This window comes from Scyliorhinus canicula, chromosome 8, assembly GCF_902713615.1.
Source record: "Scyliorhinus canicula chromosome 8, sScyCan1.1, whole genome shotgun sequence".
Taxonomy (NCBI): domain Eukaryota; kingdom Metazoa; phylum Chordata; class Chondrichthyes; order Carcharhiniformes; family Scyliorhinidae; genus Scyliorhinus; species Scyliorhinus canicula.
Window position 1 is genome coordinate 109858566 of NC_052153.1, and position 24694 is coordinate 109883259.

General features: G+C 48.6%; 1 protein-coding gene across 1 annotated transcript in view; it reads left to right on the top strand.

The window, feature by feature from the left end:
* sema6a (sema domain, transmembrane domain (TM), and cytoplasmic domain, (semaphorin) 6A) overlaps positions 1-24694 on the top strand; it is a 115984-nt gene that overhangs the window by 79449 nt on the left and 11841 nt on the right. Inside the window, 10 exon segments of the mRNA XM_038805045.1 lie at positions 520-737; positions 2567-2698; positions 9307-9401; positions 9404-9461; positions 12366-12539; positions 16166-16215; positions 16218-16305; positions 16514-16592; positions 20007-20088; positions 21642-21662. Of these exon segments, the coding sequence (XP_038660973.1) occupies positions 520-737; positions 2567-2698; positions 9307-9401; positions 9404-9461; positions 12366-12539; positions 16166-16215; positions 16218-16305; positions 16514-16592; positions 20007-20088; positions 21642-21662 (997 nt within the window).

A 24694-nucleotide genomic window follows, 5' to 3' on the forward strand; every position in this document is an offset into this window, starting at 1 on the left:
AGGGATTGTAATTTCAAGCTTCATATTACTTTTTCTCTGATTTTAAAACTCTTTTCCCTTTTAACGACTCATTTACTCTGCATAATGTATGTAGTTTATCAACTTCCCAACTGCATAATGTATGTAGTTTATCAACTTCCCAACTGTGAAAGGGGCAACCAACTTATTCCCAGGACTTTGTCGACCGATTGGAATTAGGGTGAGGGAGGAGAGCCCGGATGCATATGTGTGCACCTAAATAAAAATTTCAGCAGAAGTGCCTAGCTTCCAGTTCGTACCTTTTTCAGATAATATTAACAGAAATGCTAATGCAATTTCCAGGACGCCTCAGAAGCTGAGCTCTTTAATCAAACATTGATGTGAACTCTTGCGCTGTTCCACAGGAGACTTGATTCAATGTGTGTAATATTTTTAATGTACAGATTTTCATTTTAATCCTGGGGTCAGCGTATTGAAGTTTTGAAATGGCTGCTTAAGAGCTGATGGGAATTTCAAAACCCGTGCCTACATTTTTTTCAGGTGCTTTTCCCAAGAGTTGCCCGGGTCTGTAAAAATGACATGGGAGGCTCTCAAAGAGTATTGGAGAAGCAGTGGACATCCTTCGTGAAGGCTCGTCTCAACTGTTCCGTACCCGGGGACTCTCACTTCTACTTCAACATCTTGCAGTCAGTGACAGATGTTGTCCATATTAAAGGCCGTGATGTAATCCTCGCAACATTTTCCACACCTTATAATAGGTAAGTGTGATCTAGAGAGCCTTTGAGATGTTAGACTAATGCCATTAGAAAGAATATCTGAAATGACAATGTTTATCTAAACTACTTAAAGCTGAAGGCTGCTGTTAAGTATAGGTCAAATATAATTTTACTGGGGCCCATAAGAAAATTTTTAACCACCGATCCTCTGAAGGAGCATCCAACTAGGCCCACTCCCCCCGCCTTATCCCCACAACCCCAACTGACACACACATCCTTGGATACCAAAGGACAATTTAGCATGGCCAATACACCTAACCCACGCATCTTTTGGATTGTGGGAGGAAACCAGAGCACCCGGAGGAAACCCATGCAGACACGGGGAGAAAGTGCAAACTCCGCAAAGAGAGTCACTCAAGGCCGGAATTGAACCCTTGTCCCTGCCGCAGTGAGGAAGCAGTGGTAACCACTGTGCCACAGTGCCACCCCTGTGTGTTCTGGAACACATGATGATTATGTGGTTTTTTTCCCCCTTTTTAGGAACTTGTTGGGCGGAATTCTCCGCTCCCGTGGAAAATCGAGAAGGCCGTCGTGAACTCGGCCGAGTTTCACGACGGCCTCGGAGGCCGCTCCTCTCACCTTATTCACCCCCTACCCGGGGGGCTAGGAGCGGCGCTCCGTTATTCTCGGCCGCCGGGACTTGTCGCTGGTGTCAAGGCCTGGCGCGGCGAGAATGACACGGCCGGCGCGCCTAATGACGTCAGCCGCGCATGCGCAGGTTGGTCGGCGCCAACCCACGCATGCGCGGTTGCCGTCTTCCCCTCTGCCGCCCCGCAAGACATGGCGGCTTGATCTTGCGGGGCGGCGGAGGGGAAAGAGTGCGTCCCTTTGAGACGCCAGCCCGACGATCGGTGGTCACCGATCGCGGGCCTGTCCCCTCCCGAGCACGGCCGTGGTGCTCACTCCCCTCTCCGCCCCCCACAAGCGTCAAACCAGTGTTTGCCGCCATGTTCACGATGGCAGTGACCAGTTGTGGTTGCCACCGGCGTGAACAGGTCGGGAACGTCAGGCCGCTCGGCCCATTCGGGTCGGAGAATCGCCGGTCGGCGTAAAAAACGGCGAGTGCCGATTCTTCCGAACGGGGGGATGGGAGAATCGCAGGGGGGGCGCCAGGGGAGCATGTCGTGAGTCGCCCGGCCCTCCCGCGATTCTCCCACCTGGCGTGGGGAGCGGAGAATCGCGCCCATTATTTCAAACAAAACAATAATTACACATAGTGACTAATATTTCTGACCAAATGTCGCTCAGTCTCCCACTTGTTTTATAATGACTCTATGAAGCACCTTCGAGACATTTTTGACATTAAAGGTGCTTTAGAATAAAACGTCTTGTTTTGTGTCAGTAGCGTTATATCTCTGAGGATTTTCTTTGGTTGCGTGAACTGCTACAATGGACAAAAGCAATGCATCTCTTTCCGAGCGTGACTAGAATTTAAAATGTGTAGACTTTTTATTGCTGCTTTGTTTATAGAACTAGCAGCAGTTTATCTTGTTAACTTCTTTCTGCTGCTTAATTAGCCATCATTTTCTGTCTTGGGGAAAGATAAAGTAAAAGCCTAAAAGACTGGGAAGGTTTGTGGGTACAGCCTGACACAACATATGAATTAGTACCTTAATGTCCTTTGCATGGGGCTTTGTTAGCAGGGATAGGTGTGGGGTAAGGGAGAGGGAGAGAACCCTCAAGCTGCATGAGAGATCATTATGGAGTAATTTGTGAGTAGGAAACAAGAATCCAACTTTAGAGAATGTATTCAAGCATTGATTTGCTGCATGGTTCTTAACAGTCTTTTTCTGGTAAATGTCACATTGCAGCATCCCTGGCTCAGCAGTCTGCGCATATGATATGGAGGACGTTGCCACAGTTTTTACTGGTCGATTCAAAGAGCAGAAATCCTCTGATTCCACATGGACGCCAGTCCCTGAGGACCGAATTCCTAAGCCAAGGTATGCCGACTGTCTTTAAAAAATATTTGAAAAGAAAATTCTTTAAAAAGCAGTCGGAAATATTCAAACAGTATTAAAAAACTCTTGGCAGTGGCACCAAGCATTTCACATTTTCCACACGAATGAATCGATGAGGTGAACATTGTATTTTATGTGCAGAGAGAAGACAAGGGGCGGGATTCTCTGATGGTGAGTCAGAGCGTCCGTGCCGTCGTGAACGCTGTTGTTCAAAAAGGGGCCAGCAGCGGGGCCGCGAGAAACGTGGTGGGCGCAGCGCCAGAGCGGCGCTGTTATCGCATGAGGCCCGGATGAAGCGGTGCCATGTAATTTTATGTGTGCGATCCGCACACAGGCCCTGACATAGAGAGGTGGCTGTGCCCCGCCGTGCCGCTCCCAGGTTCCGGGACAATGACCTGGAGACACTGCTAGACACAGTGGAAGAGTGGAGGGCGATCCTGTGCCCAAGACGTGGCCACCGGCACGCGGCCAGCACAGTCAGGCGCAGTTGGCGTGATGTGGGCATCGCCATTAGCGCTGTGGGGCACACCCCACGCTCGGGAGAGCAGTGCCGCAAGAAGCTCCACGACCTGACGAGGGCAGCCAGGGTAAGTATCTCGAGAGTTATCCCGGGCCTCACCCCACCGCTCCCTCCCCCCCACACCATGTGCCGCGTGCCCCGCCCCCACCCACTCAGCGGGGGGGGGGGGGGGGGGGTGCACCACGTACCACACGACCCACATGGGCAACACACCGCCCTTGCGAGCTGCCGTGGCATGGTGCCCAGAAACCCCCCCCCCCGTAATAATGTTGCCAACATCTGCGCGTCTTGCTGCTGACCGCCTAACTCTGAGGCCCCCCCCCCCCCCCCCCCCCCCCCCCCGCAGGATAATACAGCCCACAACCATCGTGAGTGTTCAAGAACCGGAGGGGGATCACCTATTCTGCAGCCCCTCACCGCCCATGAGCAGAGGGCTCTGGACCTCGCTGGGACAGCTGCCAACCAGGAGGTAGCCCCCTGCCAGATCGGAGGCACAGTACCAAGTGAGACTCCCCTGCCTGGCTACACCCCCAGAGCCCCTCCCCTCCTCCCAAACCCCCTCCTCACTGCACCCCCTCACCCTGCCCCCTCCACCCCCTAACCCCCCTCCCACACTGCACCCCCCTCACACTGCCCCCTCCACCCCTTACCGCGCCCCCCCCCCCCCCCCCCCTCCACACCTGACTCCGCGGGTCGAATGATACATGCTTGATAGTGTATTCCAGGGCCAGCCGCCGATCTTCCCGAAACGTCTCAGACAAGCCACCGGCGTCCAGGTTCACGTCCATCCGCCCACAGGGATGCACGCCAGGGTGGGGAAGGAAGACGGACAGGAGGGCCCTCTTCGGAAGCCGGGCCACAGGGAGACGGGCTGACACAAACGGCACTGATGACACCGGACGGGCAGTCAGGACACTGTTGGCCAGGAAGACGGATGAAGAGAGGGCGGGGACTCAGGACAGTGATGCACAGAGGACGGCCAAACAGATGATGGGCAGACCGGACACGGCCCCTCACATGGCCGCGGACAATGTCCATCGGTCCAAGGAGCGACCCAGCAGACCCCCCGATGAGGACAGGACCTTGCGTTACAGCTGTCACCCACACCCTCCACCTCGCAGATACCCTCACCTTGGTTGGGCACATTAGCGATGAGGCTTCTGGGACACTGATTGGTGCACACACACAGTCGAAACTGGCACAGCAGGTGGAGGCAAGAGCAGCCGAGGGGCTCGACGGTCGAAGGGCAGGCCCAGGCCCAGCACACAGCTGCCGCCCAAACGGTTTCCGGGTTCTGACTTACCAACCCACCCACAGACCAGATGCGTTTGGAAACCCAGGAAGTGGACAACGGGATGACAGCCAGCTTCCATCAGCTGCAGACGCAGGTGGAGGAGTCCATCCGCGACCAGGAACAGGGAGTGCTGCCGTCATGGCTGCCACCCAGGCTGACACCGCACGGGTGACATTCGCAGTGGAGGCTGTGGGGGCAACGGTTTCTGCCATGGGTCAGGTTCTGCAAGGCGTGGGGCTTCATGTGCACGCGTCATCCGTGGCCCTGGAAAGGGCTGCCCTCTCACAGGTAGCCATGTCCCAGAGCCAGCTGGACATAGCCGCTGTGCTCCGGGGTCTGGCCGAGTCTCAGCAGGCCATGGCCCAGTACTCAGCAGGCCATGGCCCAGTCTCAGGAGGGCATGGCCCAGTCTCAGCAGGCTATCGCTGAGAGCATCGGCGGCCATGCGCATATGCTGGATGGCATCGCACAAGCCTAGAGGGAGGTTGCACAGTCCCCGACAGGGATGGGGCACTCCCTGAATTCCATCGCTGCGAACGTTCAGACCTTGGTCAATGCCACAGTGGGCCTACAGGACTGGCAGCGCCAGGTGTCGGTGGTACCACAGCACTTGTCTCCGCCCGCACCACCGACTCATAGGTGAGGCCCAGGGGCCACCGGGCTCCCCGAGGGAGGAGGAGGTTCTAGGGCCCTTGCGGGTTACTCCAGCAAGGGAGGTCCTGGAACATTCGTACTGGTCCCATTCCGCCCCTGGTGCATCTGGTGGGCAGAGGTCAGAACAGGGTGGCACCACGCCATCCAGCATGCCCGCCGAGCACCTGGCCCATCCAAGCCTGGCTTGCCCCAGGAAACACGCGCCGACAGGGAGCCAAGTCGCAGGGCAGGAGTCTCAGCAGTCCGCCTTCACTTCCTGCTGTACCGTCTGGGGAAACCCCAAGGAGTAGTGGTAGGGCCCGTAAGACAAAGAAGTTTGACACGTAGTTAGTTGGCACGGGTGCAGGGCACAGCTTAGGCTATAGGGGCGAGGGCACTTGTATGTGAATGTCACGATTTAAAGCCACTGTTACATCAAACCTAGATGCCTCTGTGCTATGTCCGTGCCTGAGGGGTCGTGAAGCGGACTGAGTGGCGCTGTGGTCGAAGATCGTTCAACGGTGAGGCTGGGTGTGTGTTCCCCCACCCCCAATCCCCTGTTGTCCTCGGAACACCGACGCCAGCTACCACACATGGCAAGTGATGGAGTGTCCGTGATGCATACATGGACTACCCAGGTAGAGTGTGTAGCTGTGGCCATGAGTCAGACATTGTCTAACGATTCCGGAGGTCACAGCTCATCGCAGAGCGGGTTGTCATCATTCAACATGGCACTGATGACATCCGCTTGCACAAGCAATTGTGTGAGACCATCCCGTTGTGCCGCAGGTGTAAGGTGGCTGTGAAAGTGGTGGTGTGGGAGCGAGGGTTGTCGGATGGTGCGGGAGGTGGGGGGTGCTGGGTGGTGTGTTTGGGTGGAACGGTGGTACAAGTGCCTTGCTCAGCGATGCCTTCCTCCTAGTTGGTGAAACGTGCGGCGATCAACGCCTCGCTTGCTCGCTCGCCAAGCCGGTGGCGTCGTGCAGCCTCCCAGCCATATCCAGCCCCATGTCGCGTCTGCCAACCCCCCCCCCCCCCCTCCCCATCCTCCCCCTCCTCCTCATGTACAGATGTGTCGCCCTCATCGGGCTCCCCCTGTGCCTCCTCCTCCAGGACATAGCCCCTCTGCTGGGCTATGTTGTGCTGGACACAGCCCCTCTGCTGGGCTATGTTGTGCAGGACGCAGCAGACAACAACTATGCGGCCGACCCTCTCTGAATGGTACTGGAGGGCCCCTCCAGAGCAGTCCAGGCACCTGAAGCGCATCTTCAAGAGTCCAAAGCACCTCTCGATAACACCCCTGGTTGCTGCATGGGCCTCATTGTAGCGGGTCTCCGCGTTGGTCTGTGGCCTCCATATAGGCGTCATCAGTCACGACCGCAACAGATAACCCCCTGTCGCCCAGCAACCAGCCCCTCAGCCGGGGGGGTGTGTCCCTCGAACATGGCGGGGATGAAGGATTGCACTAGTTTAAAGGCATCATGCACACTGCCGGGGTACTGGGCGCACACAGTGCTTGACTTCATGTGGTGGTCACAGACCACCTGAATGTTCATGGAGTAGGTCCCCTTTCTGTCATGAACACGTCCCTGTCCTCCAATGGTGGACACATGGCGACGTGCACCCATCAATCACCCCCTGGACCATTGGTATCCTGGTCATGGAGGCGAATCCTGCTGGCCAGCCATCCTGGTGTGCGCGGTCCTCTGAGACTGGATGTACCGGTTGGCGATGGCATACAGGCCGTCGGTGACTGCTCGGATGCACCGGTGCACTGATGCCTGGGAGATACCGAACAGGTCCCCGCTGGGCGCCTGGAACAACTCCACCGCGTAGAAGTTGAGGGCAACCGTCACCTTGACGGCCACCGGGACAGCATGTCCTACCCCCCCCATCCCATTCCACGTGGTGCCAGGTGTGCCATGAGTTGGCAATATGTGCGACGGTCTCCCTACTCATCCGGAGTCTCCCCTGCATGCCCTGTCCGGCAGGTCCTCGAAGGACATGCGGTGACGGTACACCCGAGACCTCATGGGGCGCCTTGACGCCACCACCTGCTCCTCCTCATCCCGCTACGCACCCCATCAAGATCGTATCCTCGTCCTGTGCATCCCAATGATGTGGTGGTCATTGGCCCCCCTCCGCCTCCTCCCGCACCTGTCGGGGGGACAGGCCTGCAGCCTGAGCGGGTGGCACGGGGCCCTCTGCAGCCAGTCCCTCTGCTGCAGTTGCCACTGGACGCAGCTGCTCTGAACCGCCTGCGTCAACGCTGCCAAAGGGCCACCTGCAGGGCAGCGGCTCCCGCCACAGCAGGAAACATCACTGGCTGGTGCGCAGACATGACGATCTGCAGGGGGGAGGGGTGGGGGGGGGAGAGATACAACATGTTTAACGATGGCGCATTGACACATCGACAGCCAGGTGCCCGTGGGATACATGTTGCCCCCGTTTGGCTGGTGTCGCTACAGACACGCAGGCACCCTGACCCCTGCCCACACTATCCATACATCGCCCAGTTTGCCCGTCCCTCCTCATTGCACCACCGTGGGACCTGGCCATGCCCTCACGGGGCTGGCATGTGTGTCGCCTGACCCTTCCCAGAGATGGTCTCTGTCAGCAGGGTGTTGCGGCAACCTATGTGTGGGGGGGGCGCTGGGCCAAGGCATGTGGCCGCGCGGGGATGGCGACGCCAGTGGCCTTTGCCCATCAGCATGGCCTCAACTTGCGGGCGTGGCTTGTGCTGCTGGCATCTCACTCCCGTGGAAAACCCTCTCCCCCCCCCAATCACCCTCACCTGGAACATGGAGGTCCCCTACCCCGACTCCCCCCCCCCCCCCCCAGCCGAACATGACTGCACCCTCCCCTCCTCCTCCCCTCCCTCCTCCTTTTCTCTCTCCCCCCCCCCCTCCCCCACCACCACCCAAGCATGGCGGCACCCTTCCCAACCCCCCCCCCCCCCGGCCAGCACCGGCTGTGGACGCCACAACATGCTGCCTCCGAAAACGGCGGCCGCTCAACTCCTCACTCCACATCGTCAGTCGGACTTCGGCCATCCGGGCCGCTGAATAGTGGGGGGCCCGGAGAATCGCAAGAGAAGCGCCTTGGGCGATTCTCCGGGAAGCACGGTGCCCGACCTCGATGACTCCGTCCTTGCCGGTTGGGAGAATGGCGGACCGGCATCGCGCGTAAATTCGGTGCGAACGGAGATTCTCCCAAACGGCGCGGCATGGGCGAATCCTGCCCTATTTTTCCCCCTGAATTCAGTAACCAATTATTCACATTCTTTCCATTCCAATACATTTTTGGAATGATCATGATGCTACGGCCAGCTTAAAATAGTTGAAAGGACACATTTTCTCACACGAAAGATAATGAACAAAAGTTCAATAATAGGTCTGCAGATTTGTTCACTGCTTTGTCACATGAACCAAGCTTTGCAGTTAGTTAATTTTATCTGGGTTCTTTTAGACTCCTGCACCAGTCATAGAACACAAATGCTCCACTTTCATTGTCTTTTATGGACTTTGTTTAAAATTTGTCTAAAATTCTTCTCTCTTTTTCTTGCAGAGACATTGGCCTCTTTAACTTTAAAAAAAAAGTAATTGCCTCCTGTTGAATAATAGAGCATAGAATTGATAAAATTCCATTAATATGAACTGCTGTTCTACAGTATTTGTCAAGCAATCGGTCTCTTTATTTTCAGCTTCATATATAAAATGGGACATCAATTATGATTCATAATAGGAATCATCTAGTTTATTTGATAATAATTAACGGTATAAATGGCGAACTGGATAACTATTTAAAAAGAACACTGTGTACATAGTGGATGGAAGTTTAGTAATAGTTCATGAGAAATTCCTTGGGTTGAATGCTTTTTTTTTGCAACACAGCCGAATTAGCTGGGCAATTGGTCGAGTTCCAAGTGCTACAGAAAAAAAGCAGTCTTCAAGCCCCATTGAAAAAATTAAAACACCCAAAGGAAGCGCATGAATAGTTTAATGGGCAAGACACACTTTACCACCTCATCTTAGAATGCCAACATAATCCTCAAAAAAGTTTATCAAGCACCTATTTTACAAAGCTGTTGCTTCTGGCTGCCTTTCCCTCTTTAACAATCCTCACCGTTGTTCTGTTGCACAGGCCTGGATCTTGTGCAGGTTCAGTATTACTGGAACGATTTGGGACTTCCAATGGATTCCCCGATGATACACTCAACTTCATTAAAACTCACCCTCTCTGGATGAAGCAGTACCTTCAATTGACAATAGACCATGGTTTTTGAGGACGATGGTCAGGTTAGTGGTTACTTATTTTCAATCCTAACTTAAAAGCACTGCAATCTCTTTTATGTGTTGGTTCTGGCATTGTTCCCCAAATTAAAATCAAGAACTAGGTCCCTGCTTGAAAAGAGCTTATATTGTCTGCAGTTTATTTTTTTATTTTACATATTTATTAAAGGAGTCAATGCGTGGCAGTAATCGCTGAGGATTGCCGAAGAACTTGCCTCGGACAGTTGCAGTGACTCCATGGCATATGAACGTGCTGCCCTCTCTCAGGCTGGTTGCATTCATCCTCCAACCACTTCCCATGCTGTTGACTGTCAGCTTGCCAGTCTAAAACTGCTGCTGTCCATGCCAAGCTGGTGTAGTCCACAGATTGCCATCTGCAGTCTCCTCCACTGAAAGTCAGCAATCTTCCAGCAGCTATGTTGCAGCCACTGGGATAGCATTTCAAAGGAGCACTAGGACAGGCAAAGGGAAAGCAGGAACTTAAGGGGTGCACAAGGGTGATTACGTGATATTTATAGGCAAAATAACATGGCTTGATTTATAAATTTGAGTTTATATTTGGCGACATACTTAGTCGATTATTCTTTTTGTCTACTGTGTTACGTGTCCCTTGGCCGCTAGAAAAATATATTGTAGTTTTTAAAATTATTTCGTTGTGACCAAGCGGATGTTATGATGGTCAGTGACAGAGCAAAGGCAAAAATGTGGGGACAATTGGTGAATGTGGAATTGGGGTTGTGTTACTGCTTCACAGTTGTTTGAGTTTTTTATGGGCTCAGTCGGAAAGATCTCGGCTGTCTAGCGTGCATTTTCCCCCTGTTTGCGTCTGTCCACTCCCCCATGCTACTGCCCCTGAGTTGCTCGACATGTAGCTGATGGCAGGCATCGTACCCTCATGATGACAAGGTTGCACAGCACACAGCTGGCCAGCACAAATCTTACTTCCCACTGCTGGCTATGGCAGAACTCCATTAGCAGCAGAAGCAATGTTTCAGCATGCCAGTGGTCTGCTCAATCACATTCCATGCGGCAGCATAGCTTTTGTTGCATGCATGTTGTGTATGTCTGCATGAGAGTGGCACAGTGGAGTTATCAGCTCTATGGTCAGCCTTTGGCAGCCAGCAATCACCATTTATTTTTCCCTGCTGGCTCAAATGCAGCTGGCAGAGTGAACTGCTGCCAAATGCAGTCATCATTGTTTCTCCAGGATAGCTGGCGTGGATTTGCATGACTTGCTGTATATGGTCACGCACCCAGCCAAATATTAAGAAAGTGTTGCTCGAGAATTGCTCGCTGGAATCCCTGGGTGGATATGACATCCTGCTGTGATTCCCTCTCTTCCCCCTCCTCTTCTTTGTGTTCACTCTTCTAGCAGTTTGACCTGCTCTCTATGGCCTCTCTGTTCATTAAGTGCTGCTGGATTCCAAGGGAAGTGCATAGTGGGTGCACCCATGTCTGGGAACAACTGATTTCCCACAGACATCTGCAGTTAGCAAAAAGTTCAGTACCTGCTGTATCACTCCTTATAGAGTTTTTCATCGTAAAGCAACTATAGAAAGTTTAATAAGGAGACGGGGAGTCCACACCAAGCGAAATAAAATCAAAGTTTTATTTATACAAATGATATATACACTACCCGGTAGATCCCTACCGGGTTTCTTTCTGGTCGGCGCCTTACTGACCCAATCTTGCATACATTGGGTAATTGAGATACCCTGCCCCTAGCGGGGGAGATCATACTCCGCAAAGACCAGCATTCCCACCCCATCAGGGTCCCATGAGGGATATTAGAGACAGCACCCAATGATGTAGAATTATAGCAACATCTAGAAGAACCAAATAACAACTAACCTGTAAGTAATTGATGATCCCTTTCAAAAGCATTGGTAGGGTCACGTTCCTGGTGCTGAATTTGTGTTTGGCATTAGCTGATGCAGTGCTGGCATCAAATCACATTGCACGCTGATTGACACATGATCTGCCTGCTATGCCACTCCTTGTTCTGCCTGCCCACTTATAGTGGCTGTTCACTGCACTCACAGCAACACCCTCCCCAAGATGGCATCTGGTGCAACATACCCCCAGTAGTTTTCCTCAGACCCCATTTTGACCTCGAACAGAAATCATGGTGCCCAAACACGGGCTCCGCCAATCCAAAATTTACCACCAATTAGTCTGTCTTTCCCATTGGAGTCTGGTTGATCTTCGATATACTTCTGACATTTTCATTTATTTCTAAGGACGTTCTGTTCTGGCTGTGAGCAGAGATACTGGTTTCAGCTGACTTGTGTGAGCGATTGTTCATCGGTAGCAGTGTGGGTGCTGGAGAATTGTTTGTTTGGTGCGTGACTCTCTGTAGAGTTTGGTTGAAGGCAGCCCAGCTGTTAAGAGTTTAACAGTGAGTGCACGGCTATGCCCATATATAGAGAAAGAGCAGTCATATAATAATCATATTTCATAGGTTGAACAATGCAGCCCTTGATACAGATGTGTTCAGATTTTTTTAAAGAGATGCTTTCTTTTTAAGTTCTGTCGGTCTGCCAGTGTAGGTGAACAAAAGCTTGTCTGTTTCTTAAGCCTGCATGTTACTGTTAAATGGGAACTAACTTCGTTAGAAGAGTGAACGTGATAGTATTACATTTAGCAAAAGTTCTCTGTTAATGCTTAACAAATGCATTTCATTATGGTCTCATCATTAAGAGCTTTCTGTTGTTACCCCCTTTTCCCATTGCATTCTGGGCTTAGTTGTTTTGCTTCATTTCTGTGTAATGAAAAAGACCTAATTTGAAAAGATGCCACAATATTCTTTTTTTAAAGTTCCTTCTTCACGTCCCATACAGTTAGATTCACAATACAGCCAAGTGTATTGGTAAAGTAAATGAAACCAGCTTATTTGCTTTTTTTCAACAGGTATCGATTAACCAAAATTACTGTGGATGCTGCAGCTGGTCCCTACCAGAATTACACTGTTGTGTTTCTTGGGTCAGAAAAAGGAATCGTCTTGAAGTTTCTGGCCAAAGCAAACATGGGCTCCATCAATGACAGCATCTTCCTGGAGGAGATTGATGCCTACAATGCAGAAAAGTAGTCAGCTGTTTTTTTTTTTCTTTTTTTATACATTTAGAGTACCCAATTATATATTTACTTTCCAATTAAAGGGCATTTAGCATGGCCAATCCACCTAACCTGAACATTTTGGGTTGTGGGGGCGAAATGCACGCAGACATGGGGAGAATGTGCAAACTCCACACAGACAGTGACCCAGGGCCGGTATTGAACCCGGGTCCTCAGCTCCGTAGGCCGCAGTGCTGACCACTGTGCCACCTAAGTAGGTCCATCTTAAGCTCACGGTTGCAATTGAAGCAGAATTTTTTTTAAATACCCAGACCTCACAAGAACAGAGTGGGCAAGGAAAATCAGGACAATGTTGTTTGCACTGCACTCATGTTCCACACAATTATAATGGGCACATTTTTCGGAGTGTGGGTGAGGCCTATTTTAGGCTTATACCCTATTTTTGTTATTAGCAACTCCAAAGCAATTTTAACAAGCAGTTAATAATGTGCTTCACAGTGCCAGGGTCCCAGGTTCGCTTCCCCCTGGGACCCATGGCACTGTGAATGCTGGGTCATTGTCTGTGCGGAGGTCTGCACGTTTCTCCCCATGTCTGCGTGGGTTTCCTCCGGTGCTGCTCCGGTTTCCTCCCAGGTGGATTGGCCATAATAAATTGCCCTTAGTGACCAAAATGGATAGGAGGGGTTATTGGGTTACGGGATAGGGTGGAAGTGAGGGCTTTTGTGGGTCGGAGCAGACTCGATGGGCCGAATGGCCTTCTGCACTGTATATTCTATGTTCTATGTAGTTATGCTTTGCCAGCAAAACCGGATTTGTGAGGGCCACGAAGAATCCAGCACGAGTTTTAAGGATACGAAGAAATAACATTTATTTACAATAACATATATATACAACAGCAGCAGCAACTTCCCCTTGCTGCTCACTCCTCTCTCTGGCTGGTTCCAAACTGGCCAGCTCTATTTATGCAGGGAGTCTGCTAATGATTTCTCCCCCCCCCCCCCATTGGGTAAGCTCATACTCCCATAGGATTGTGGATGTCACTAGTCCCCCAGCCAGTGGTAGCAGGCAGCGTTATAACATCCCATCCTCGTCGCCAGTTTGTGAGGGCCACGAAGAATCCAGCATAAGTTTTAAGGATACGAAGAAATAACATTTATTTACAATAACATATATATCCAACAGCAGCAGCAACTTCCTTGCTGCTCACTCCTCTCTCTGGCTGGTTCCAAACTGGCCAGTTTTATTTATGCAGGGAGTCTGGCTAATGATTTCTCCGCCCCCCTCATTGGGGAAGCTCATCCTCCCATAGGATTGTGGATTGTCACTAGTCCCCAGCCAGTGGTAAGCAGGCAGGTTATAACTAATTTTAAAAAAAAATTATTTTCCTTGCGGTCTGGAAGGGACTGGGCTTTTCCCCTGACTCTGATAGTAGCCCGAATGCTCTTCCCAATTGCTCAGGTTTTCTACCCTGAATTGCAGGGTACCATTCTCCATTGATCCCCTGCAATCTCCATGTTCCCCAGCAATGTCAGAGGGACGAAATCTGACGACCGTGGCCTGACTCGGGACAACGGCGCGGCCGGGACATCTCGCGAGAAACCTCGTTGCAAAATTTAACTTGCTCGCCACGCCTTGTGAGATCTCACAAGATCTTGACGAGATGTCGCGAACCACAATGGGATGTAATTTGCATATTTATGGTGCAATTAAACAGACTTGGGATATCTGTAAGCACTTGCTGGATCTAGCCAGCACCTGGATCAAATCCCCTCACCAGGAGACCCCAGCTGGGCACGGTGTTGTCACTGCTTTCCCACAAATGGTGGGATCTCCCAGGTGATTAGAGGCCCCCGGTTATCGGCCTCTGGGCAGGTTAGCACGCTGGCATGATGCCATCTGGGCACCTGTGTGCCAGCTTGCAGTGCCAGCCCTGCCACTGCCAAGGTGCCCAGGTGGCACTCCAGGCCTGCAGGGCATTGCCAGGGTGCCAGGCTGGCAATGCAAAGGTAGCATTTTTCCTGGATGGGGATCAGGCCCAAGTGGTGCCCTGCCCTTATGTGGTGGGGGTTGCAGGGGTTCGAGACCTCCAAACAGGTGGATTGAGGGTTACGGAGGTCGCTTTATGCTCTCGACCGATCCGTGTTTCATTTTTAAACGGTGCCCCGATCTCAATCCTGCACTGACGAACGGAGTTCCTCAGTGCAGGAAATGAGTAAGTGCAGACAACTTGATAACGAGGTCCTGTGGCTGGTCTCCCCCCACCCCACAATGCAGTTCAGCACTCCCCCATCCAACCCAAGCTTTTCTGGGACGTCCCCCCTCCACAGTATGAGGGTGACTCGATCCCCCGACTAGACCATCCAATACTGGAGACTCCTGCCTGGAAGTCCCCATTCGAGAGACACAGCCTGGAAACTAGAGACTAATCCATAATTTTGTAATGGGGGGAACGTCTCTGGTGGTGGTCTCTGTAATTGGGGGGAGAAGGGAGGCTCTGGTGGGAGGGAGCAGTCTGGTGCAGGTGGGGTGAGCAGGATTTACATTGTTGGGGGGGGGCGGGGGGAGCAGGTCCAGCAATGGACTTTGGGAGCAGCTCCCTTTCTACCACATCACATTTGTGTAAATCTTGCATCAATTTTCACCCAAGTGATTCCTGCTCAGAGGACCAGGCAATCACGCAGGCGTGGACAATGTGGTGTCCGGCCCGTTAATCCTGCCAGACATGAACCGCGATCCTGTCGCCAACGGGAACTGGAGCTTTGGAACAGGTGGCAATCCCATTTTTGCCCAATGCTGGATTCTCCGGCCGATCACAGAGTGCCCTTCTGGCATCACAAAACGAGAATCCTGCCCACTTATGAGTCATTTCTGTAATGGCACAGCAGGTACTCGGGTATGGTACTCACCCATCCAGAGTTAGTAAGATTCGAAATTCGGTCTCTGATATATACGTTAATCTCCGGACTTGGCAAAGGCATGGAGCCAAGAGTCCTGCTTCTGTGGGAATGTCTACGTTGATGGAATTGAGTGACGGTAGGATCAGGTTTAGGTTGGTAATTTTGCCCCCTGAAGAATGAGTAGGAAGTGAACCTAACCAGGTAAATGAATGAACAGTCCCTAAGGTCGGGAACTGTATTGCTATGATTTGTTGTTCCCAAAAGTGTTGAAATAATCATTCTTAGATAAGTAATGCTGGAGCTCCATCAAGTATATTTCTTGCCGGTGGGGTTGATTGGCTGATGCTATGTTACTCGACACTTGAGTGCATTGCGACAGTGAATGTGGCACCCGGGATATATAGTCACATAAAAGTTGGCTCCTGGTTCTTTACGAATAATCTAACAATAATAACATAAGAGCGCTGCTGACATCCAGAGAAATGTAACCAAACACCCGCTGAGTGCTCACCGGCGAGGAGGTGAGAATTGTGGCAAACCATGTTTGAATTCTAGAATACTTCTGCAGATAAATGTAATTGTGCATGCCGAGTGCTGCATGAATGGTTGTAAGTAACATTGCTTTAATAGTAGCAGAGATATTTTGTGAAAAGTTAGATTGATAAATGGCACATTAAATCACAATCTCTGTATGTACGTTGTAATTCCGCTAATGTCAGTTTTGCCCTTTTGTGTTAGGTGCAGCGTTGATGGTGTGGAAGACAGAAGAATTGTTGGTATGCAGCTTGATAAGCCAGCAGCTCTCTCTTCGTGGCGTTCTCCACTTGTGTTGTGAGAGTGCCTCTTGCTAGATGTGAACGTCACAGCAAGTGCAAAAAGTGAGTTTAGGATGTTGCACTGGCATGTGTGTTTTTAAAGGTTTGCTTTCCAAAAGTATTTGCAGGCAATTAGGTTTTGAAGCAACGTGGAGGCCAAATTAATTATGTCATGGTGAAGGTTTTGGGAGAGAAGGGCAGATTTTCCCTTTTGTGATTTGCATGAATGATGACCGGATATGTATTTGAAGTTTCTTTTGTTTCTTCCCAGGACATGTGTTGCTTCTCGAGACCCCTACTGTGGTTGGCTGAAGGAGGGATTGTGTGCAGAGCTGTCACCTCCAAACTAAGTAAGTGGTCCCTTTCAAAGAACGAAGAGGTGAATGAGCAAAACGCTTTGACCAGATAAGTTAAGCAAGTAACAGTGAGGCTGAGAAAACAAAAGCTCCAGGCCTTTTTGGCACGTGTTCACTGTTGCAGTGAATACTGTAAAACTGATCATTTTATGTCCCGGAGTTTACCTTGGAGTATCGAATGTCACCTGCTAATAGCAGGAAATTAGTTGGTTGCCCTCTTTTGTTCTAATTAAATATTAGGCCCAGATTTTCATGGCAAAAATCCCCCAAAACGGCCAAATTTTCTATCCCAAACCAGCATTTCCTCATCCTCGCTGGGGTGGGAAGGGAGTCGGGCCAGGGTTTGCACATGTACAATTCTCAGAGGCAGCTGCCCAGTTAAATCATTAGCTGTTTCCACTGAAGTGCCATTTTGGATGGTCAGGAGTGTGAAACCCAAATTGTGGCGATTAGAACATGTAAGAGCGGGGGCTGAACTTATGGATTTGTCTGGAAATGTAAGGTACCGTACCCCTTTGAATAGGGTCTTGATTAAACACGATTATGCATTTGTTGCGCACAAACTCTTTGGAACTGGCAAGCTATCAATAAACTGTCCAGCTGTCTCAAGGAAGTTTCAAAGCTGTCAAGGAAGTGTGAAAGTCTCAAAGCTGTCAAGGAAAGTGCGGATATGTCCAAGCTGTCAAGGAAGTGTCAAAGCTGCCAAGGAAGTGTGCAAGTGGTCAAAACATTTGGCTGGTGTAGCATCAAGGAGCTCAAGCAAAAGTAAAATCAATAGGGATCGGTGGGGGGGTTGACTGGTTGGAGTATACCGAGCACGAAGGAAGATGATGTGGTTGTTGGAGTTCAATTAGCTCAGTCCCAAGACACCACTGTGTCTTGGGTAGTGAGACAGGGTAACGTTACAGGTCCAAATATCTACAGCTGATTCATCAATGACCTTCCTTCCTTCATGTGGTCGGAAGTAGGGATGTTTGCTGATGATTGCACAATGTTTAGCAGCATTCACTATTCCTCGGGTACTGAAGCCATCCATATCCAATGGAGCAAGACCACAACAACATTCAGGCATGGGCTGATAAGTGGCAAGCAACATTCACACCACACAAATGCCAGGAAATGGCCACCGCCAACATGAGAGAATCTTGTTATTCACTCTTTTATTATAAAAGAATGTATTCCTTAACCTCATTAGAAGATTACAAGTACAACAAATAGGCCTAGAACTTTGACCGTGACCATTTTTGGAACACAAGTAGTGCAGGAACCATTCCTTAGTGCCTGAATGATAAGGCATGATATTGGGCTTTGAGACTTATTTACAATGAACCAATGAGTTGCCAAGTGTAGCAGACAGCTAGCATATACAAAAGAGCCTAACTCCATGCTGATATACAGGCCAATATGGTTGGTGGTACAATACTTGTTTATAGTGAGTGTGGACTTCCTTGCCGCCATTTTGCAGGCTTACAGGCTGCTTAGCATCCTAAAACAAATGATGTGGAGGCAAAGTTTTAAACCATATGCACCTAATTTCATTTCCAAGATTTTCTGGTGTTTTTAGTATGCGAGTCAATTCTAGCCTTTTCTCCCATGAAATCTTTACATCAGTGGCTTAGTTCGCACCATGACCGTAAGCCAGTTCTTAAAAACCTTGTTATACGTGACATTAGTGTATGATCCATTTATATGTAGTGTTATGGCAAGTTTAGGATATAGAATTAGTGTGCATTTTCTACCCTGCAGACAAGCCAGTTACTCAATAAACTTGTGTCCTGGCACACTCTGCCAAACCGTGATGCCGCGTGTTTTATTTAAAATTATGAATCAGAAATATGGTAGAAAATCTATAATGCAGAATTGTTCAATGCATCTGCCATTCTGACCCACTCTAGAGCTGGGAAGTAGGACATTAGTTAAAGCATAGAATTTACAGTGCAGAAGGAGGCCATTCGCCCATCGAGTCTGCAACAGAAATTGGGAAGAGCACCCTACCTAAGCCTATGCTTCCACCCTATCCCAGTAACCCACCAAATCGTGGGACAGTAAGGAGCAATTTAGCATGGCCAATCCATCTAAACTGCCTCTCTTTGGACATGATGTGGAGATGCCGCGTTGGACTGGGGTGAGCACAGTAAGAAGTCTTACAACACCAGGTTAAAGTCCAACAGGTTTGTTTCAAACACTAGCTTTCAGAGCACTCACCTGAGGAAGGAGTAGTGCTCCGAAAGCTAGTGTTTGAAACTAACATGTTGGACTTTAACCTGGTGTTGTAAGACTTCTCTTTGGGCTGTGGGAGGAACTGGAGCACCCCGGAGGAAACCCACGCAGACACCAGAGGAAAGTGAAAACTCCACACAGTCACCAGAGGTTGGAATTGAACCTAGGGGGTGCCCGGGGCCGGGGCGGCGGGGGTTCCCGGGGTGGGGGTGCCCGTGGCCGTGCCCGGCGGGGTGGGGGTGCCCGGGGCCGTGCGCCGGGCGGGTTGGGGTGTACCCGGGCCGGGGTGCGGTGGGTTGCCCGGCGGGGTGGGGGTGCCCGGGCCGTGCCCGGCGGGGTGGGGGTGCCCGTGGCCGGGGCCGGGGGGGTGACCGGCGGGGTGGGGGGTGCCCGTGGGCGGGGCGGGTCCCGCGCCCACCGGCGGACGATGAGGAAAGTTGCAGCGAGGACAAGAGGTTCGGGAGACGCTGCGGGGGCGGCGGCGGGATCCTCGCCCGGCTCCAGAAATCCCGCCCCGTCTCCTCCAACTCGGACAGCAGCTCGGCCGAGAGCGCTACACCACCCTGACTGAGGGGGGGCCCGGGACCCCCGGGACCGGCACACCAAAAAAAAAAAAAAAATTTTTTAAAAAAAAAAAAAAAAAAAAGGAATTGAACCTAGGTCCTGAGAGCTCAGAGGGCAGCAGTACTAACCGCTGTCTTACCGTGCCGGCCATTAAGGTCCAATCACAAACAAGGATCTTACCTAGTGCACCCTGCCCTTTCACCCCACCATTCTATCTCTAGCCTAGAGGCAGAGAGAATATGGTTGGTGGTACAATTCCTGTTTATAGTGAGCTCTTTCCATGGCCTTAGCTGAGATCACCTAACCAGCAATTTCAGAGGTCAGATTTTTGTTATGTAGGTGCCTCATGCTGGAAATGCCAATTACAACCAAAGAATGACTGAACTCCACATTATTTAAAAAAAATCGCTTATTGTCACAAATAGGCTTCAATGAAGTTACTGTGAAAAGCCCCTAGTCGCCACATTCTGGCACCTGTTCAGCGAGGCCGGTACGGGAATTGAACCCGCGTTGCTGGCATTATTCTGCATTGCAAGCCAGCTGTTTAGCCCACTGTGCTAAACCAGCCCCTTTTCAAGAGTTTCATGTGCTGATATTTATCGCTTTGCTGTTTGTAACAATTAGATGTGTCTCCCTGTTTTATGTAGATCATTATTTGAGCAAGACGTTGAACGTGGCAATACAGATGGTTTGGGAGACTGCCAAAGTAAGCTTACCTGTATTTTTCTTGGGTTAATGTGCATTTTGATGTTCCTGCTGCAATATTATTTAAAAGGATAGCATTTGTGTACAGACCTTTCATATGTTAGAAATGTACATTAAGGGACTTATCTTGTTGTGTCAATTGCAATCTTTGAAATCACTGCTCATTTACACAAGCCTAGTACTTGGCACTATAGGGTGCCAAGTACAATTTTAACTGTTGTCTTTGCAATCCAATGGACAACACAGTAAAGCGTATTGTTAATCCTGACGAAGAGCACACCCATTTCCTACAATTTATTGAATATTTGTCTAAGAGTAAAAGTAAACTATGCAATGACAGAAAATTACAGAAAAATATTAACCTTTCATATTTTGTAGATGTGCCTCAATTAGAGGAGATTGATTGAGAATATCATAAATATAAGTACTTTTGCCCTACTGTATTCAAAAAAAGTGATTTTGTTTGCCATTAAGAAAAAATCTTGGTATGGGTGAAGTACTTAGAACCATAGAATCCCTACAGTGCAGAAGGAAGCCATTCAGCCCATCAAGTTTGCACTGACCCGGGGCAGCACGGTGGTGCAGTGTGTTAACCCTGTTGCCTAACGGCACCAAGGTCCCAGTTTTGATCCGGGCTCTGGGTCACTGTCCGTGTGGAGTTTGCACATTCTCCCCGTGTTTGTGTGGATTTGGCCCCCACAACCCAAAGATGTGCAGGTTTAGGTGGATTGGCCGCACTAAATTGCCCTGAATTGGAAAAAAATGATTGGGCGCACTAAATTAAAAAAACAAAGTCTGCACTGACCCTCCGAAAGTGCACCTTATCTAGGCCCAGTGCCCCACCCTATCCCTGCAACCCCAGAACCCACCTAACCGTTTGGACACTAAGTGGCAATTTAGTACGGCCAGACAACCTAACCTGCACATCTTTTGGACTATCGGAGGAAACCGGAACAACCGGAGGAAAACTCATGCAGACACAGGGAGAACGTGCAAACTCCACAGTCACCCAAGACCGGAATGGAACCCGTGTCCCTAGAGCTGTGAGGCAGTAGTACTAAACACTGTGCCACCGTACTGCCCATAGAAAGGATTCCGATACAATCCCTTCCTCTGGAACTCCTCCGGCTCTGTTATTTTCTGGTATATAGATAAAGGATTAATATTTACAAACAATGAGACTAGAAATAGATGACAAAATCTTAGACCGTTTGAAAATATTTGTATTATTCACTTAGCAAACTGGCTTCTGGTGAAATGATTGGGGTTAATGTGGTTTCAGCAAGTTATATATGGAACGGTCTCTCTAGGCAATGAGTTCTGTTGCCTCTCCTTTCACTAGTTCTGAATTGTTGTACTCCCTGTTAATTTCAAAATGCCTCGTGAGACACAGTTCTACTTCTAAATTGCTTTGGAAATCCTACCTAATTATTCCATAGCTTTTTAGTTTCAAAAAAAAACCTTACAAATTGTGAACTAATATTATGTCATCCTGAATGAGTTGATTGTGTAGAGGTTACATTTTGACACCTATTCCTTCTTGTTTATTTGCAGACTCCTTTGTGGCACTGAATGGTAAGTCTGCCTTGATTCTGTTGTTTGATGAATTGGTGACATTGCATTCAGTTCATGCTGCACGTTTCCCAATTCCAAATTATATTTTATCCATGCTATTTATGTTCACGATGCTTTATTGCTGTTATCTTTTATTCCCCTCCCTTCTTTTGAGGCACCTTTTTTTCATTTCCGCCATTGTTTTCTTCTTAGACTTTCCAACCACTCCACAAGGCCATGAAATGTCTCGTGATACAATACATGGTCAGTGTTTTTTTGGTAACCCAATTTTATTGACTTTATTCTAGAATGCACTTTTTTAAACCTTGAATCAATCCATCCTCCAATGTAGATCACTTAGCTCTCCATTACTTGGTTTCTTTGTCTGTCTTTTGTATTTAATGTTCAACTTTTCTAATTAGCTTTTTGTAGACACTAGCATATTAGATCCAAGGTTTTACTGATTAGACCATTTGTAGTATTTAATCCCAGTGGTTGTCCTTGATTGATAATAAACAGGGCTGTTTTGTCTAATGCAGTGCAAACATACTTATATAGGTGGACCTGCTTATTTTATGATATCCCACCTTCTATAATACTGGATTCTTCCTTGTATGTGACTCGTTCTCAAATTTTAGAAAAAATCTGAACATCGAGCAGAGATTTCTTTAAGTTAAAAACTGACTGCAAATAGAGTCCTAGGAAAGGGCTTACCTTTGGATTGTTCGAAACATTAATGAAAGAAGAAGAAGAAGTGAAGCCATGAGTTTTGTCTGTCTGTACAGCTGAGATGAAAATATACGCAGCCACTAAGCTTCATTATCCCTTCTCTGTCCTATCGATTTCTTCCCTTTTCCTCCCCTCTGTCCTGAAAGCACAGATTCTTGCTCAAGTGGCCATACTTCATGTGTGAGTCCAGACGGTTGGCAGGCTATTCATTCATGGAGAATAGAAAAGGCTGTCTACCCCTGATATTCACACACACTGTACTGTTTCGGAGGGGCTGCTGAATAATTATCAAGAGTGGGAAATCTGTCTGTTCAGTCATCTTCTGCCCTCCAAACCCAATGGCAGTTGGCAAATTGTAGCACTGCAACTGAGAAACATGAATTCAGCAAAGGACAATGGCTTCCCTGACATGTAGGGCTCAGTACCACATCCTATGTTAGCACTTGCTGCCAAGGAAGTAAGAGCAGAAAAGTTTCAAAAATCCTGACTTTCTTACCTATTCTGTTGATTTTTTTTTCTTCTGGACCATCCTTTAGATTGCATACTGTTTTTTGTGTATGTACAAATCAGCATTTTGTAATTCTTTTTGAACCTTTGACAATTACATATTTTGAGGGGTAAAGAAAAGGTGGGACAGATTCTCAGATAACTTTGGAGAATTAATGCAGAAATATTGAGCAAACCGTGTTAAAGGCAGATTAATTGTAATAGTTAACTATATGGCCCTTGTCCTCAAGTAAGAATTTTATGCTGTTACAAAGTAGAATTTATGCACACTTAATATTTTAAGGTACAATATATCACTGGTGAAAATTATACTGTGTTTGTAGGAAGACATCACTTCAAGCAATTATCTTTTAACCAGGATGTGCATTTTACAAGTAATTTATTTCCCAAAGAATAGTTTTCCCTCGTAAAGTGGGGCATTAACAATGCAAGCTGTTCCACCCACCCCCGATTCTTTTTCCTGTAATAGAAATGCACCCTCGGGTTACACTAATAAGGTCGGCTGCTAAAGCAATACATCCTGTCACAGTTGATGGTGAGTAATGAAATGCTCCTGTCAGGGTGAACTTTCAGCCTATAGCATCAAGCAAAATAAATCCCTTTAATGATTACGCCTGGCAAACTGAAGGACAATTATGTGGCAAAATCATAGCTAACAATCCTTAAAGATAAGCAGTTCACAGTCTTTTCAAAGAGAACTTTTATTGCTGTCAATATTACTCTGAGCTCTGTCACACAGATGTGATATGCCGCAGGCTGGGTATACTTTGTCACTGTTGCCTACGTTTCTCATTGCAGATTCAATGTAAAATAAAAAGACAAATGAGTTGTACATGAGCAGATGTTTCTTTTCTTTCTCCTGACTTAACGAAAAGTTCAGATTCTTAGTCTGAGTAGAATAGAATGACCTTGACTGTGTTTACAATAATGACAGGCCACTTCAGTTCTGCCTTTCCACTACCACACCCTCCTACAGCAATTAAGGAGGGTTATGATGCCCTATGGGCGGATGCTGGATCGGAAGAATGTTGTTGAGGTCCTCAGAAAGCATAGACCCGTTATGGCCAACCCTCCACACAATCACCATGATACCAACGGTAAGGCCTTGGAAGCACTTATTTCCTGTGATGGGGTAAATGGCAGTGTAGCTGCTTCCAGCTGGATATAACTAATTAATATCTCATTAAAAAAAATATAAGGATTGAATTGGTTCTTGGTGTCACTCCCAGCTATTCATGACCAGGCAGTTTATGCATAAGATAGATGGTTTTAAGAGTAGTATTTTAGACATCAATTTCATATCTTCCAGAATTCTTCTGAGCAAAGATTTAGTACCATTAATGTTTAATCTGTTTTAAAAAGGAAATGGAGGTTGCTTGAACTTCTTTTAAAATACTTTCTAAATTTAGTTTCCTCTCCCTCCTCCTTCCCCAATGCAAATCATTGCATTTTACAACTCAGCACAGTATTTTTTTTCTAGGCTGTCTTCATGCACAAATTGGAGTGATGTGCACTTCTTAAAGTTTATTTCTTCTTTGCTTCCCATTCTTCCCCAATGGTGACTGACCTAGGAAATGAAAAAGCTCATATTCCTGCCTCAGTCATCCCATATTTGAGCCAAGGAGCACTCAATGTTGATCCTGTCAAAGTGGGAAAGTGCTACATTCGTTAAAGATGGTGCTCAACACCTTGATAACTGCACTTTTTTCTTTAAAAAAGCACAATATTTTGTGTTCGGTCGATTGATTACAAGTCCACGTGCTTGTAATAAATCTGTGAATTTAATCAAAATGTTCAAACTGAGCATAAACAGAATG